Genomic DNA, 16,130 nt, shown 5'->3' with positions numbered 1-16,130 from the left:
TTTTTCTTTTTCTTTGCTGCAGTGTTTCAATCACCTGTTATGCCTGATGTTTGGTCCTGTGTAATGGAGAACCCGTGTCATCAGGATTACGCATTATATGAATACACCTGGTGCTGTTCACTTGTTCAAAAGTTGTTAGTGACGCTCCATGACTATTTCTGTAGATGTTAGTTTTTGTACATAGTTAGCAGCAGTATATTATTACTGAGGTGGACGTATATTGAGATTTATGGTTTGTGGGTGAATGCATCTTTGAGCTCAGAAACTTGTGAAATTTTTATTGTCTTATCTTTTCTTCTGTTCTGTAGCATGTTTCTAGTATGTTTCTTTGTGTCATTTTGTGTTTGTGAGCTAATGGCTTCAGCTTGACTAAATTTTGCATTGCTTAGGTTTTTGCAAAAAACTGGGAACTGTGTTAATATTGGAATTCACCTGTATGTACCCTCCTTTTTCTCTGTGCAGTTTAAATGCAAACTGCAGCATCGTGAATGTGTCGCATCAAGCGCACAATGCCACATCTGGACAACTTGGCTGCCTGCGCAACAAAAGTCGGCACTTTTTCGATGCGGCGTTCGAGCCGTGCGCTACATGTGCTTCTTCCCGTGGTCACTCAGCAGAGACACAGACTCTAAGTGAAACGGTTGCATGCCGGTTTCTCCGGACTGCATTATTGTCTCTGGAGGACAACTGCACAATAGACGAGCCTGATAAGGCACCAGAACTGAATGAGAGCACGGAAAGCTCCAGCAGCAAGCTCCTCGTGGCAGACAGCAGTGAGTTCACAGCAACAAGTTCCACTGTTGAAGTGGCTGTGTCATCGTCAGCACAGGTCAGAACAATGCCTTCAGCGTCAGCTGTGAATGACACCTCTGAAGTGGAAGCATCGAAATCTGTGGCCATGCCCAGCAGTGAGACTGCACAGGTGGAAAGCACGAAAGCTTTCTCTAGTCCTTCAAGTGTAACAGCAGTGTCTAGCTCTGAGACAAGCGTTAGTGTTGACCTCAACCATTGTGACAACGAAACAACACTAGAAGACTTGGGTGGTGCTTCTGAATTGGCCCAAAAGGACAGCACTGCATCACATACTTCTACGGACTCGATGACTCTTCAGAGTAGCTCCCAGGTGTCTGATTCCACAGCCGATTCAGCGACAGCAACTCCAGTGATAGTGGATGTGCCCACATCAGTGAAGACAAGTCCATCAAGCACATCAGTAGCTGGCATGGAGGTTGCATCCCCAGTGATGGACTCTGCATTGCCAAATGGTGTGACCACAGAGTCCGGAGTACCACCCGCAGACGTCGACAGTGGTGGTGTGTTGATCATAGGAACACTGGATGAACTTGTCCCTGATGTCGATGTGAGTTTTTCTTTCTGCTATCTTTCTTGCACGAGCAACTTGTTACATTGGTATAATATTTACAAGTAATATTACTCGTTTAGTGACTGATTTAGCTTGTTATTCGCAACTGCATATGCTTTTCTTGTTTAATGTTCGATGTTAAAAAATTAATTTTGTGCACTGTCTTGATGTGTGGTTGAACTAGAGTTGTTGTTCGGGCTTGTTGGTTTGGTTGCATCATAAGGGGGTGCAGCGAAAAATGACGGGGACGAACAAAATAAGCAGGGAGGGCTGGCACTGACAGCACCAGTCTTGTCTACTTTTTTGTTCGTCTTCATCGTTTTGCACTGCAGTCACTAACTGATGTGCAGATTTTCAGAATTTATTACCTTTCTTTATCTTTTAAAATTAGAACATCATGTATGCCTTCTCTAGTTCACTTGAGCTTGATGCAACTGCACTTCATTATGTGACCACCACAGTCTATGCCGTATAAAAAAAATAGTGACACTGTGTCTCAAGAATATTACCGTTGTAGGGAGTTGCATGTTTTCTGTTTTGCTTCACTACTGCTTGAAGTTAAAGCTTATTGAACTGAAATTTAAAGGGAGCAGCTATTTTTGTTTTTACTGTTGCTTTGCTTTGCTGTGCTTTTATTTGACGATAATTCTTTGAGACTTAAGTCATGTATAAATTGCTGAGCAACACACAAACAATATTGCAACGCAATTTTAATTGTTGCAGTGCTGTGTTTTCTGAACAGTAATAAGATTAGCTGCCGATGCCGGTGTTTGACGTACCAAAATGTGGCATGTTTGAATAACTGTGTCCTCATGCATGCTTCGTGAATAATCAGAAACATTCAAAAGTTGAAAATTTTAAATTTTGAAAAATTTAAAATTGGTTTTTGAGGAAAGGAAGGGACGGAGTAACTGTCTCGCATATCTCGGTGAACACTCGAACCCCGCCATAAAGGAGGGAGTGAAAGAAGAAAGAGAGAAATAGGTGCTGTATTGGAGGTCTTCAGAATAATTTCTACCTCCTGGGGATCTTCAACGTGCACTGACATCACACAACACACGGGTGCCTTTTGCATTTAGCCTCCATTGAAATGCGGCTGTCGCGGTCGGGTTCTAACGTGGGTACTCCGGCTCACTAGATGAACGCCTTAACCACTGAGCCACCGCAGCGGGTTAAGTGCTTGCTGCCATATTTTGTTTTGGTCTCAACACTATTATATGCATTTTACTCTATTTTTACTTTATTTGCCTGCAAAAAGCCATGCTAAAATATAGAGGGAATGCAAAAGAACACACTAAACGAATAAAAAAGAAATGTATAACACTTAGGCAAGATCAGGTGGAGCACAACAAATGTGTCAGGGAAAGTATGAACTACACAATAGCAAATTTCAGAAAAGCACTTGTTTAGAGGTAGTGCTAAAAAAAAAAAATTAAGGAGGGCACTTAAGACTACTCGCGTGCTTTGAATTCAAAACAATTATTTTTGTTATATTTTATTTCCTTTTTATTTATTTATATTGTTTCTTTTCTCTTCCTTTCTAATGACACACCTGCTGATTAGCATACAGTCGTAAGGCAGTGCATGCACTAGGTTCACCTTTGCTCACCAAGAAACAACGTGGTTTTGTGGTTTATATATAGTTTTCATGCTTGTATTACAGTCTGAAAGTTCTGGATTCAATTCCCCGCACCTTCGGAAGAAATTTTATTTTTCTTTGATACCATGGTGGTGTAATCTGGGATTTTTGGGACCACTGCTGCTGGTCGCCACCAACGTCTGGTTTTGTTGCCATTGGGCCATATAGTGATTTTGCATTATAAACATAGAGACAGACATATTAAAGATTAAAAAAAAAAAGTAGGAAATGCAGCACACATCAAAGCAGCATTGATCCATCTGACATAGGAAAAATTGGTGCTAGTGAGAAGTAGAAAGGAAATAAGGAGCTAGGCTAGTAGCCATTTGTTCTCTGCGAATCAAAGACAGGGAATTTTGAAAGATATCTAGGCTAGTAGATTCACTGACACTAGCTTTGAAGCCTTTGTGTAGAAGACTGTTTAGTGAAGGGAGCAGACCAGTGAGTAACCTCCAGTGCCCTCATGGTCTTAGGAGGAGTGTAAAAGTTGAGTTGTAGAAACTCAGTGTACTTCTTTTCCACCAAATATTGGAGCTGAAAAAATTTAGAATGAATAATAAAAGCAATTTGGGCATTGGTCAGTCCTGATAAACTGTAGATCATATTAAGTCTTAGTACAATTGAAGTTTTTTTCCCCAGTGCTCCCCGCCGCGGTGGCTCAGTGGCTACGGCACTCGGCTGCTGACCCGAAAGACGCGGGTTCGATCCTGGCCGCGGCGGCCGAATTTCTATGGAGGCGAAATTCTAGAGGCCCGTGTGCTGTGCGATGTCAGTGCACGTTAAAAAACCCCAGGTGGTCGAAATTTCCGGAGTCCTTCACTACGGCGTCGCTCTTAGCCTTAGCCGCTTTGCAACGTAATAAGCCAATAAGCCAATAAACCAAACCAATCTTCCCCAGTGCTGAAATGGCAGAAATCAAGCCGCATACTCAGCATCATTGGTACAGCAATTTAGCTTCTGCTCCAATGCAATGTGTGCTGTTTCCCACTGCATTTAGTATCCCTCTTTTGTCTGATACAGTTGCAGCTGAGAGAAGGAGGCATCCGGCCACCTCCACCTGAGGCTGGGGCCCTAGCACTGAGCAATCAGAGAGAGTCTGTGTTCATGCGCATTAACAACCGCATTAAAGCACTTGAGCTGAATATGTCCCTGAGTGGCCAGTACCTGGAAGAGCTGAGTCGTCGCTACCGACACCAGATGGATGAAATGCAGCGGGCCTTCAATCGCACTGTTAATGCTCTCAACAAGACTGCTCAGAAGGCAGCTGAGAAGGTGAGCCCATGTGTCCTTATTCTCTGACATAGCTTTGGCTTTGCTCTGTGTTCTTCAGCTGTCAGAAAGGATCACTGACTTGATGAGAGCTTTTGTTTGTCTTTGCCTGCGTTGTTGCTTGTGCAGCTGTGCTTACTTTAAAACTGGCAAACAATAAGCCAGTTTTATATATAAAAACAATGGTTTGAATCTCGTCTTTGACAGCTGTGACCACACATGTCGGAGGATATCATGCACTGTATGGTAAAGATTTCTGCGTTGTCTGTTACATGCTTGTTATCAAAACTGATTTTTGTTCTGCTTGACTTATTTAACTTCGGCAGTTACCGTGTGCGTTTTAACGTTCATGTCGTCTTTAATGCCATTGTTCACACAATGTCCTAACTGAGATATTAGGTCCGTTCAATTTGGCTGCACTCGCTGCACCAGTTCTGTAAAGTTCTGCAGTGGTGCTACGAGTGTGCAGCACCATTTCAGGCAGTTCAAGTGTTGCTAGGCGCTGGCTGCTTCCAAAACGAATCACCATCAAATTGCAGACATCTGCGTTTCAGCCACATCAACAGCTGCCAACGTCGTGAACCATGAGAAAAATTTTGAAATGGCAAATTGCGATGAAATGATTGCCATGAGCCAACCCCAGAAAATTGTTGTTTTCCTGAAAAAAAGTCTTTGGATGTATTACACACACAGGATTTATGAATATGCGCTGAAATGCTGTTCGTGGGACTCAACTTGATCGCTCAGGGTTATAATCCTGCACGCCACAAACTACCCACCTCCTTCTTTGAAGAAAGAACTGCCACCATGTCGTTAAAACTGCAGTCATATCTTATCCTACCTACACATGGATTCATTGAATTGCCCGTATTATTCCAATGATCTTGACCTCTCCTTCATGTGATATACGAAGAGATGGTCGTCCTGATCAAGAAGATTTTACTGCTTTGTGCGTGACAGTGGCCTCACAGGAGAAGAGCTGGAATGCCTTGCTGTAGGGTGTTCAACTGCAAAGAGTTGGTTGAGATCGGCGGGGGCACCAAAATCGGCATTGATATTTGGATGACCTAAGGAAAGTATTCCGACTTGGTGCACAGAGCTTCTATATCAAGGCTGCTAGTTGCTTCCTTTTGATACTGCGCTGCACTGAGGGACTGAAAGTATCTCCACTCGAGTCCTTTTCTACACGACACTTCAGTTGCAGCCTGGAGAGACTTGACGCTGCAGGTGCCTGGATTGGTTGCACTTCATCAAGTGTCAGGCCTGATGAAGAATTCGCACTTCTGTCCACTGAATCATTGCACTATGTCTTCAACCACAATGGGGGTGACGGTCCTTAAAGTACCCTATAGCTAATCGACCGCCATACGTATACGTGACATTATGTACGGCAAAGCGTCAGGTTTGAGGCACTGTTGTTTCAGTGACATGATGATTCGCAACAGAGAAGCTTGGAATATGTGAGTCAGTGGGAGTTAAAAGGTTAAAGCACTGCGAAGACCATGTTTGAAGTGCAAAATGTAGCTGTACCATTTACCTTTTCGAGGTGACATGGTATGTGCGTATGATTACTAAGTGCACACTTCAGCATGACTGCATGTCTTTTCCGTGAGTGCGCACAAAGGTAGTGGTCCTAAATAATAATAAAAAATATGGTGCAAAAGTCGCAGCATGGCAAGCAGCATTTTGTTTGCACACATGCACAGAGCCATACATGTGCAAAGCTGCATGCAGGTGCCTGTTTCCAAGTGCTTAAAAAGATTTTCATTAAAGAATTAAATGTCGTCACTTTATGTGAGGCAGCAGTAAATTTGAACAGCACTTGGTTAAAGGGACTTTGCTGTGTGAATTTGTGCTACATGCAAAGCATTACCAATATCTGAAGCAAATTCTTCGCAGCTCTGCTGGCTTTTGTATGTTCACAGATATGGTAGATTCCGAGCTGTTCACTATAGGCACTCTGTGTCGTGCATCCAAGCTTTTGGTTGGGCATTGCTAGGCAAGCTCACAGTAAACGTGTGCTCAACCCACACTTGACCAGTGCTTGCTCGAGTTTCAGCAAGGGGAACAAAGATGCTGTATGTGGCAGCTGAGGGTTATCTCTATCATCTAAAAAAAAAATCAAGCAGTGTGCATCCTTCATGTCTGTTTTTTTCTTTCACCCGGTCTCTCCAGGACCTCCGTCAACAGGAGACCCTGGTGCAGCTCCAGCAGCAGCTGGACAACCTGACTGAAGTAGTGAACACTCTGCTTGCAGAGCGCCACACACTGAGCAAGCAGGTATGGCCTCTTCCTCATTCTCACATTGCAGAGCACATGCATCGGGCTCATGCTGCTTGTTTCTCAACAAGAAGCTGAGGAATTTTAACGAGCAATTTATGCAACTAAGAGCAGCTTATGTAACTACGGGGTGTTACTTTTGCCATGTTTTGGCAGAAATCATTTTGTAAAGTGGTAAAAACTTCGCATGCATGAATGTTTGGGATTTTGATTATGTATAGAATATTTCTTGTTGCAGTCAATTCACAATTCAGACTCAGTGGCGATAGATAAATTGTTTGAATTACACAGAGCTTGAATTAAGGGGAGCCCCATCTGACTCTGTTTTATACACGTGATGTTGGAGAGGCCTTTGCCCTGCAGTGGGTGTAGTCAGGCTGATGAGGATGAATTAACAAGGTTCCACTGCATTAATTTGTTTGATTCCGCAACTACTGTATCTGCAGCACAATGATTTTGCAGACATGTTATCTTCAAATATTCACTTGTGACCAAGTATTCAAATACTGCAGCATGTTTATTGCATGCATATTTACAAAAACTTCTCATGGTGGTGGTCATCATATTTGCATTAGTTGGATGTTTAGTGTTATTTAAGGCTGTCATTTTTTAGTGTGTTGTAAGGTAATTTTGCTGACTAGTGAATGACTATTAGAACACTCTGCTTGTGTGCAGTTGTTTGTGATGTTATTACTATTGCTTGTTGTAAAAAATTGTGGGTGCCTGTTCACCTGTTGCTCACTTGAGTGTTTTTTTTTTTGCCTGGAATGCTCTATTCACTTAACTCATAAATGGCACTACTTGCTTTGAAGGATGTTATGTCTCTTTAAGCTTTTGCACTTGCTGCCATTCTTCAGTATCGAGAAGTAGGAAATATAGTCTTCACCCTGTTAGTTTTATGCCTGTCTGACTGTGTGAAATATTTGGATTCAGCATTTTTTCTAATTGCCAGAAAATGTTTGTTCAACTGCATGCAGCACTCCGAGTAGCTACCAGTGCACAAAAAAAAAGAAAAAAAAGCTGTGGTTGATGTTTGACATTTCACTCTTCCTACAGCAGGAGTTCGTTTGGACTTGTGGTCGCCGCATCATTACCGGTCACTGGAATTTCAGTCGCGTCGGTTTCGACATCCACAGAACATGGTCCTGCATCTATCTTGCTCTGTTACTTAGTGACTGTCGAAGCTCAGTGCACGCAAGTTCAATGACCATGGTTGGATACATGAGGTTATCATGGATTTTGAATGAACCAACATTGAAGTATCCGGGCTTTATTGTATTTCCTTTGAAATTTGGGCTGTCTTTTTCTTGTATTTTTTTATTAAATTATCATATTCAGTACTGAACTTGCACAGTGAACTGGAGGAGACCAGGGCAATTAATAAATCATTTGTGGTACTATCTGCTCATCTACGCAGATGTTTGGAAACCACATGTGCCTAATCCTGATTGAGGCCATCATCCTGGCAGCGGTGTTCTCGCTGTGCCTGCGCCGTGTGAATGCACCGCCCGCCCTGTTAGTCCAGCAGGAGAGTGCACCTCGGCCCCTGACCCCTGGCCGGCTGGTGCTCAAGCGGCGCACTGCCTCTGTGGGCCACGAGGAGCGCATCGAAGAGCTTGCTACTGTGGCCGAGAAGAAGCAGAAGTCAAGTGATGAAGGCTCGGACACAAGTGCGTGCTACCACTTGTCCCTTATTGGTACAGCAGAAAATATTTACCAAGGCTGCATGCTTGTGCGAAAGGCATGTTGTCTTATGTTCTGAGGTGATTGGTGTTGCATTACTTCAGATTTAATTTGACAGAACCGAGTCGCTGAGCAGCAGAAAGATCAGATTGCCCTTGTTCGATGGGTAACTCTTGGATGAGGAAATGGAGCAGGGAAGGGGTGCAAATCACATTTACAAATGGCATTCCTTTGTTGAAAAGCTGAAGGTAAAGGTTACTTTCGCATGTAAATGTCATGCTCAGGGTGACACAAATTCAACCCCCCCCCCCCCCCCCCCCCCTCTATATATAGTCTTTGCATGTATATGACTGCATTGAATTTATTTGTGTTATACTTCACCAGGTTAAGGGTGTAACTGCTTGAAGCCTTATTCACACGGCCGTCCTTTTCTCCCATTACAGTCATGGGACTGGTTTCCATCAGGAGAGGAGGGGGGTTGAGCTGTAGTTTCTTCTTGAAGTGGGCTGCTGGCAATGTAAGCAACTGCTCTGCACTTCGTGCCAGCAGGCGTGAAATGTAGAGGCCTGAAGTGTTTTTCATCGAATATATTGTTAATCTACTGAACAGGCTAGAGTAAGGTCTTATATAGAAACCAGCGTTCCTCATAGCCTGAGTCGCTTTGGGACGTTAAACCCCATAAACCAACCTTATATAGAAACCATGTTGATAGCAAAACATTTTTAATTTTTGAGAAGTAAGCAGAAGTGCTCTAATACAACCGTATTTAAATGCTAAATATACTCCAATTCTTTTGAAGTACCTAATGCAGCCACTGAAAATAATGGATGTTCATTACAGACAGTTTAGCAGCATTTTATTTATATGCAAACAAGGATATATATACAATGCCTTGTTAATGCTTCTGCCAGGCTATATTTCCCCGTGGTCCTCTACATAGCCTTCAAGACTTTGCCAGTTAGTGCTTTGCAGGAAACAGAGTCAGCCACCACTGCTAATTGTCTAGTTCAGATTACCATAAGCACTTTGATGGGGACCAAGGTGAACTGATTAACGCAGCTTCATTACAATAGACAGTTTTATTATAGTGCACACAAAATATTTGCGTGCGTGATAAAATAGTGTATGTAAAGTATGCATGCGCTAAATGCTAAAGGGAGCTTAGCATTTTGTATGCGCATGCAGTTTTCTGGAAATAGCGTGGCTATTTGCGGGGCTTGCAAAGACAACATGATGGTACCCTGGTTGCCCGCTTCAGTTCTAAAACAACTCGTCATTGCGTTATTCAGCACATAAATTGGCAGTGAATGGTGGCATTCACTTCCACTTTCTGTCGTCTCACTCGGACATAATGTTATACGTGATAACCTGTCAGTGCTTCTGAGATAGCAGTCTGTTTTCAAGCCTTTAAGCCTAACAACAGACAGTATACGCTGTTGTCATGGAAACGGCCCCGGTAAAACGCAACGTGAACGTTTCTGTCAACTTTGTATGGCTTTGTCATTTGTCTAAAGTTTCGGCCACGGCATTTGGCTTGGATAAAATCAGCCTCAGATTTGTTTTTCTCGACGTATGGTGGCGCCAGCTATTTACCCGAATGTGATTGAACCTGGGTGTTGTATATCCACTGAGCACATGTGGAACTGTCTGCAAACGGTCATCTAAAAGAGTTGTTTGCAGTGTGGATCTGACATGCGTAGCATTCTTGCGTGTTGCGTACGCAACACTAAAACTGGCTAATAGAGGTTTACTTGGCTGTACCTCTGTCATTAACACTTCTTATTTACAATGCTAATGCTGATCTCCAGGGAAAATTGAGCGTGTCTGATTTTCCTTTAGGCGCTTACTGTTGTAAACTGGGTGCCCCACGGAACAGTGCACAAGAGGACACAATTTCAAGGATGTTGTTGGCTGTGGTATAGAAGAGTCGGAATGGTCTGCACACTGTATAATAGTCAAGTCCAATTAAGTGACTTCTAAAGCACTGATTCTAGGAGAAAACATCTAATTGAACAGCTGTAGAATGTCCTAGGAAACATCTAATGGCAGCATTTTCGTCTTGCTATTATGAATTAGTTCCTCCATGTTCAGAACAAAACTGTGAAGCACAAAAAAAAAAGGTGTAGAATAAAAAGTTCATTTAACCATTTGCTTGCATGCTGCAATTCGAGTGCTCTCAGACAAGCAGCTTACGAGCGAATTCCTCTCCTGGCACTGTGGCTGAAAAATTAAAGGGGCGCAGTGCATACGTTTGAGGGAGGAGAGTCACATCAGCCACCAGTTCCACTATAACTGTAGCCTTTCAGCATCCTCAAACTGCGTATCACTTTATTGCTATCAAGAAATGCCATCCCTCTTGCTTTATTTGGTGCTGCAAAACCAGTGGCTGATGCAAATTTTGAAACCATGCACATGTTGCTGCCGTCGTTTATATGTCTGCAGTGGACTAGGCCAAGAGAAAAATTCTTGCGAGCTGCCGGGTTAAGTGTGCTGCACGAGTGTGTGCGGTCACATTATCCTTTTTAGTATGTAGTGGGCTTTCTTTTAAACAGAAGAAAAAGAAAAAAACAAACTGGTTTTCAATATACAGTACACTCCTGTTTAGACAAACTCAGTTAAAATAAATTCTTGGATAAGATGAACAATTCAGACCATTTGGTTGATTCCCCATATGATTCAATGTAAAAAAAATTCTTTTAAGATGAACTGTTTCGCGCGTGATACGGAAGAACTTTCGCAGCTACCGTGAACCCCGCAACCCCGTGTGACGGCACTAGTGGGGTGTCTGTGCGGCACTGTCGAGCAAAGGGAAAATATATAAACACTTCCATGCAAGAAAACGTGCCCCTGATAAGATAGCTACCACACAATTTCGCGCTGTTTTGCGGAGAAGCTGTCTTGCGGAGCACACTTTCTTTACGATGTGGAAAAGGCAGGACACCTTATCTCCTGTCTTTGTGTGATGCAGATATGCCACATCTTGGAATCGTGCATGCGTCACGTGCCGCGCGTTGCTACTGGCAGACTAAAAGGCGTGTAGGCACTGTGTAAACCTGCTTTTTGACTTAAACAAAGCATTAACGTGTTACAATACGCATTAACGCGGCGCAGAGATGGCCAGATATTGGCGCCGCATGGGCACTGCCTGCGGTGGATGGAAAGGCACGTGGTGCACCTGCTCATAGATTTAATAATTAAACAGCTGCACTGCGGAAGGAGCAAGATCAGAGAGATGCACGGCTACCCAACTGGGAACCTTCAGTGCACTTGGAGCCTCAAAAGTAAAGTCAGGAACAAAAACAAACAAATGAACAAATAGCAGTCGCTGCAGAAGAGAGAAAGTGAAAAAGACTGAAAAATGAAAAGAAAATAAAAAAGTAGGACAATGTGACTGTTTTATATGCTCAGTTCACTTCACGTATAGTGCTATATATGTTCCATTTGCAATTATCCCCTTACTGCAAGGTCATTTTATTCATTGTTTTCATGTAACACATATTTGGACATGCATAGTGTGTGTACATTTCTCTTTTGGGGGCACTTCTGATGAGATGAAAAACTTTTCTGGTCCCTTGAAGTTTGTCTTAAACGGAGTCTACTCTATATAAAGGTAGAAGTTGCCAAATTCGATGTCTCCTAGGATTCTTTGCTTTAAATTCAGAGCTTGAGCTTATTAAATGTGAACTTGAATTACACTGATGAGTGATAGACATGTTTTAACTACCGTCCTCACATACTGTTCCAGTAAACCCTTTGCCCAAGTTGTGAGACACCCTGCCCACTGCCCTCTTTTGGTACCTGTCAGTAGTTAGTGCTGCTACATTGATGGGCTAAGAGATTTTTTTTTTGTTTTTAACATCTCTGTGAAAGTTTTTGACCACATAAGAACTTTGTACTATACTATGATACGCTTTCATAGAATGCAACTGCCTTTGCTAGACACGTGCCAATTATGCAAGGTGCATTCACCAGGGCACATGTGGAACACATGTGCTCATATTTTGTGCCTCTCCCTAATTGTGCTTTTTTTTTTCTTTGAAATGTCTGCTCATTAGGAGCTGCTCATTTTTCAGGGTAAGGGCATGGAATACTGATCTTTTAGTCTTGAGCCTCTTATCAGAGCTTTGGTACAGTGCAGTGCACTAAGTCTGCAAACAATAAACTAATAAATATAAACTGTAGTTCATAAAAGCTAGCTGCGTAACACCAGTACAGTGTTTACCTAATGGACTAGTGTGAGGAACTTGTAGCCACTGGGAACATGACTGGTGAATGCATCATCACATTTCATGGCGCTCTCAAAACTGCAAAAGGCAAGAAGTTTGACAAAATAAGTTGCAAGGTGCATGCTGCTGTGTTTTTGCAAGAAGTTCCTTTTCTTCATATATTTCATGTGGATGAGGTATCTTGTGTTGTGGGAGCTTTCATGGTTGGAAAAAGACAAAACAGCTGGTTACATTGCTTATGTAGTGTGTTTATTGGCCCCAATTCTGCGTGTTAATGTGCGGTGAGAAATAGCAATGAAACCGTAAACCGCGTGGTCAAATCATGGACTATTAAGGTGTGCAATGCCAATTATGTTTCCTTGTGCCATGTACAGCTAAAACTGATTGACAGGCTGAAACTGCCTAGTCTGTACAGGGTGTCAATAGAAAATGTCCATAGAGCTCTTGCAGGAGTGAGCAGAAAAAGACAAGGGTTCCACACCAAAAAACTCCCACTCATTTCCTTGCAGTATTTTTCCACACCGTGGTCCTTGGGACATTATTAAAGTGGAGGCCCCACTCTGGCTGAGCGAATGCTCCATTTTAGGCTATGTTCGCACCATTCCACGCATTGTTCTTGTTCAAAGAGCACAATGTAGGTATCATTCGAAGCTTACTAATGTACACTCTGTCAATCAGTGCACACCACTGTAGTGTAGCTGCATTATGAACTGCACAAGAGGTGGTATTGCAGACGACTAATTCGGTAGTTTCATTGATATGACCTACTTAGAGAACTTTCTGAAGAAACTACTTCACTTAGGACAGTTTCATTTGACCTACATATAGAATAGGTACTTATCTAGTATCTAATGATTTCAGAATGTGCGGTTGAGCACGAATATCTGCTCTGTATTGGTGTGCACAGCAGCAATATTTTTACCACTTGGGGCAGACACTATACCGGTGTAGTTTATGAAGTTTGATCAATTTATCTTCATTAGTTGGTTCTTAATTGCCTTTCCAATTTGAAGAATTATGATTGTGAGGCAGTGTTACGGAAATCTTCAAAGTTGGAAAGGCAATTGAAAACAAAATGAAGATAAGTTGATTAGGCTTCGCACACTGCACCAGTGTATTGTTAGCCCCAAGTGAGTCAAAATATTGCTGCTGTGCACCCCGCTACATAGCAGATATTCATGCCCAAAATATCCAAATTTTGCTATATTTAAAAGGCTTCCGATAAAATACAATTCAACGAACGCACATTCTGAGACAGTTTGATACTAAATAACCATATATTCTATGAGAGAAGCCAACAGCCACAGAAACCAAGGAGCACAGGGGATTTTTTTTATTTTAATTTTTTTATGCTGTTGATCAACTTAGAATATTACTGAATATGTTGTCGCTTAAAGCTAATTGATTAGAAAAGCAGAAGAAAAAACAACCACATGCCGCCGGTGGGATCCGAACCCACGACCTCCGAATTACGCGTCCGGTGCTCTACCTCTGAGCTACGGCGACCGCTGTCAAACCTTCTGCTTTCGGGGGTATTTATGTTTACAAATAACCTAACCTTGAGAGTGTTCATCAGCGCCACCCACGTTTGTAAGCGGCAGACGTGGAACGTCCTGAGTTACCGCTGGTGTGACGTAGAACGCCATCGAACGGCAAGGGTGGAAGGTCATATCAACGAAACTCCCAAAATCGCCATCTGCAATACCACCTCTTGTGCAGTTGATAAAGCAGCTACAGTACAGCAGTGTGCATCAATTGACAGAGTGTACATTAGTAAGCTTTTGAATGATGCCTACATTGTGCTAGAACAACGCGCAGAATGCTGGCGCAAACATAGCCTAATATGGAGCATTCGCACAGCTGGAGTGGGACCCCCGCCTTAATTCATTTCAGGAATTGGCTCAGAGTGTTGGGTCTTGGTAAAGCAATTTTGGATGCATGTCCAACAATTGCAAATCGGCATGCAAAGACAATAGCTGCCGCACTATTTTTGCATTTTGGCATGGTGCTAGTTGCCTGCTGTGGAAGACATAATACCAGGCATTTCATAAGAATAGAGTGGTTGAGTGAAAAAAAAAATCGCTTTAGGGGAACAAACTTCTAGCCATGGTGCGCACCAGGCTTGCAAAAAATGGTGTGGATTACCTAGATAATTAACTGAAATTTACTAGATCGCTTTTCATCAGGTCACTTGGTGGCCAGTACGAGTGGCAAGTTTGTTGCTGTGGGCTAATAAACAGTCTGTCTTTTAGTTTTAAAGTGGAGAGTCTTTTTTGCTTGAGCCCTGCAGCATAAGAAAACCTCAAGCTCTTACTGCAGAGAACCAAACCACTGTGCACGAGTCACGTAGGGCACCTATTTCATCCAAAGGAAATTTCCGCTCGTGATAACAGTGCATGTCGTCAAGTTATTTCGTGGTGTTGAGCTCAGCCCACGACATAAGCTTACTTTTGCCCCATCACTCAGCACAATAAAAGGAGCAGCTGTTGCCATATTTGCACTTGCTGCTTTTGATGGCCCTATTACGAGGTGCAGGATTTTACATGTATAATGTACCAACATAGTGCTTGTGTTAGAAGTATTGTAGGAAGCACCAGGCTTTCTGGTGCTTTCTACTAGTTACGAAACCAGTTTTATGCTATTGGACAGCTTTCTTTGCTGCATGGATTAATCACATTGCAGTGCTGCATTAATTGGAGGACACAGCCTTCTGTATGGGAAGCCTATAGCACATAGCTCTGCATGTTGCTGAATAGTACTGCTGCTGTCATGCTTGCACACTGGCCAAACGAACTTATTGCTTTTTTTTCTGTACTGCATTACTGCATCCAGACAGAAAAATGAATTCAAAAGTGCCACCGCCATGGGCAATAAACAGCGAGAAATGTGCGGCCAGCCGGCAAAGACTGGCCCTGTATCAATGGTACCGCCTCTAGTAGTGTAGTGGCCTCTGACAAAACTTCTGGAGAAGTTGAGTGACCAGTAGATGCCATCACAGAACCTGGCAGTACTTTGAAAACATACACCATACCATGAATTGGTGATAAATGTTTAATGCAAGGGAGTGTGACTGAGCTCAGTCGATTAGGTTAACCTTACTTTATGGACCATTTACCATTCAAGCAATTTATCTATGCTGAAACATTAATTCATAGTGCATTTACATCAAGCACAGCTTCAGGTTATGAATTATTAGATTCAGCTGCTTCCAGGTGGCACTTGCTCCACATGCATACCTCAGTGAAAAAAAATGCACAGCCACTTTCACAACTATATAGCTTGAATGCGCCCACTGGTTACAAGGAAGACACGTACAATGACTGTGTTACGCACAGTTGCTGTCTTGCATCGCCCTTGTAACTACTCGGTACTTTCAAGCTACATAGCAATGCAATACCAACAGACCTCTTTTGTCGCCTTGCAGAGTTTGATGGTTTGGTTGCTTAGATGGCAAATATTTGGTCATTTATTCTAAGTTCATTGCTTTATTCTTTCTCTTCACAGAGAACAGCTTTGTTATTGTGGAGCCCACGATGCCCATAGTTGTGGAAGCAGCTCCGTCCCCCAAGGAAAAGGTAATGCACCAACTAGCAAACATTTTTTTTTTGTTAATTCCATTACCGCCTGTGCCTCACTTGCCTTCTGCTTTTCTGGCGCTCTTTTCAGGCAA

General features: G+C 42.7%; 1 protein-coding gene across 6 annotated transcripts in view; it reads left to right on the top strand.

The window, feature by feature from the left end:
- LOC149352956 (SUN domain-containing ossification factor) overlaps positions 1-16,130 on the top strand; it is a 102,948-nt gene that overhangs the window by 84,951 nt on the left and 1,867 nt on the right. For 4 of the 6 annotated variants that reach the window (XM_089582165.1, XM_089582162.1, XM_089582161.1 and 1 more), the window contains exons 12-16: positions 463-1,360; positions 4,023-4,274; positions 6,447-6,551; positions 7,969-8,248; positions 15,965-16,035. In XM_089582165.1, the coding sequence (XP_089438291.1) occupies positions 463-1,360; positions 4,023-4,274; positions 6,447-6,551; positions 7,969-8,248; positions 15,965-16,035 (1,606 nt within the window). The remainder of the gene's footprint in view (positions 1-462; positions 1,361-4,022; positions 4,275-6,446; positions 6,552-7,968; positions 8,249-15,964; positions 16,036-16,130) is intronic. The other 2 variants (XM_089582163.1, XM_089582166.1) reach the window with 1 other exon arrangement.

Source organism: Amblyomma mixtum, chromosome 3 (assembly GCF_055824585.1).
Source record: "Amblyomma mixtum isolate Tamu chromosome 3, ASM5582458v1, whole genome shotgun sequence".
NCBI lineage: Eukaryota > Metazoa > Arthropoda > Arachnida > Ixodida > Ixodidae > Amblyomma > Amblyomma mixtum.
The sequence above is the reverse complement of the archived record's forward strand: the minus strand, read 5'-3'. Positions and strand labels throughout refer to the sequence as shown.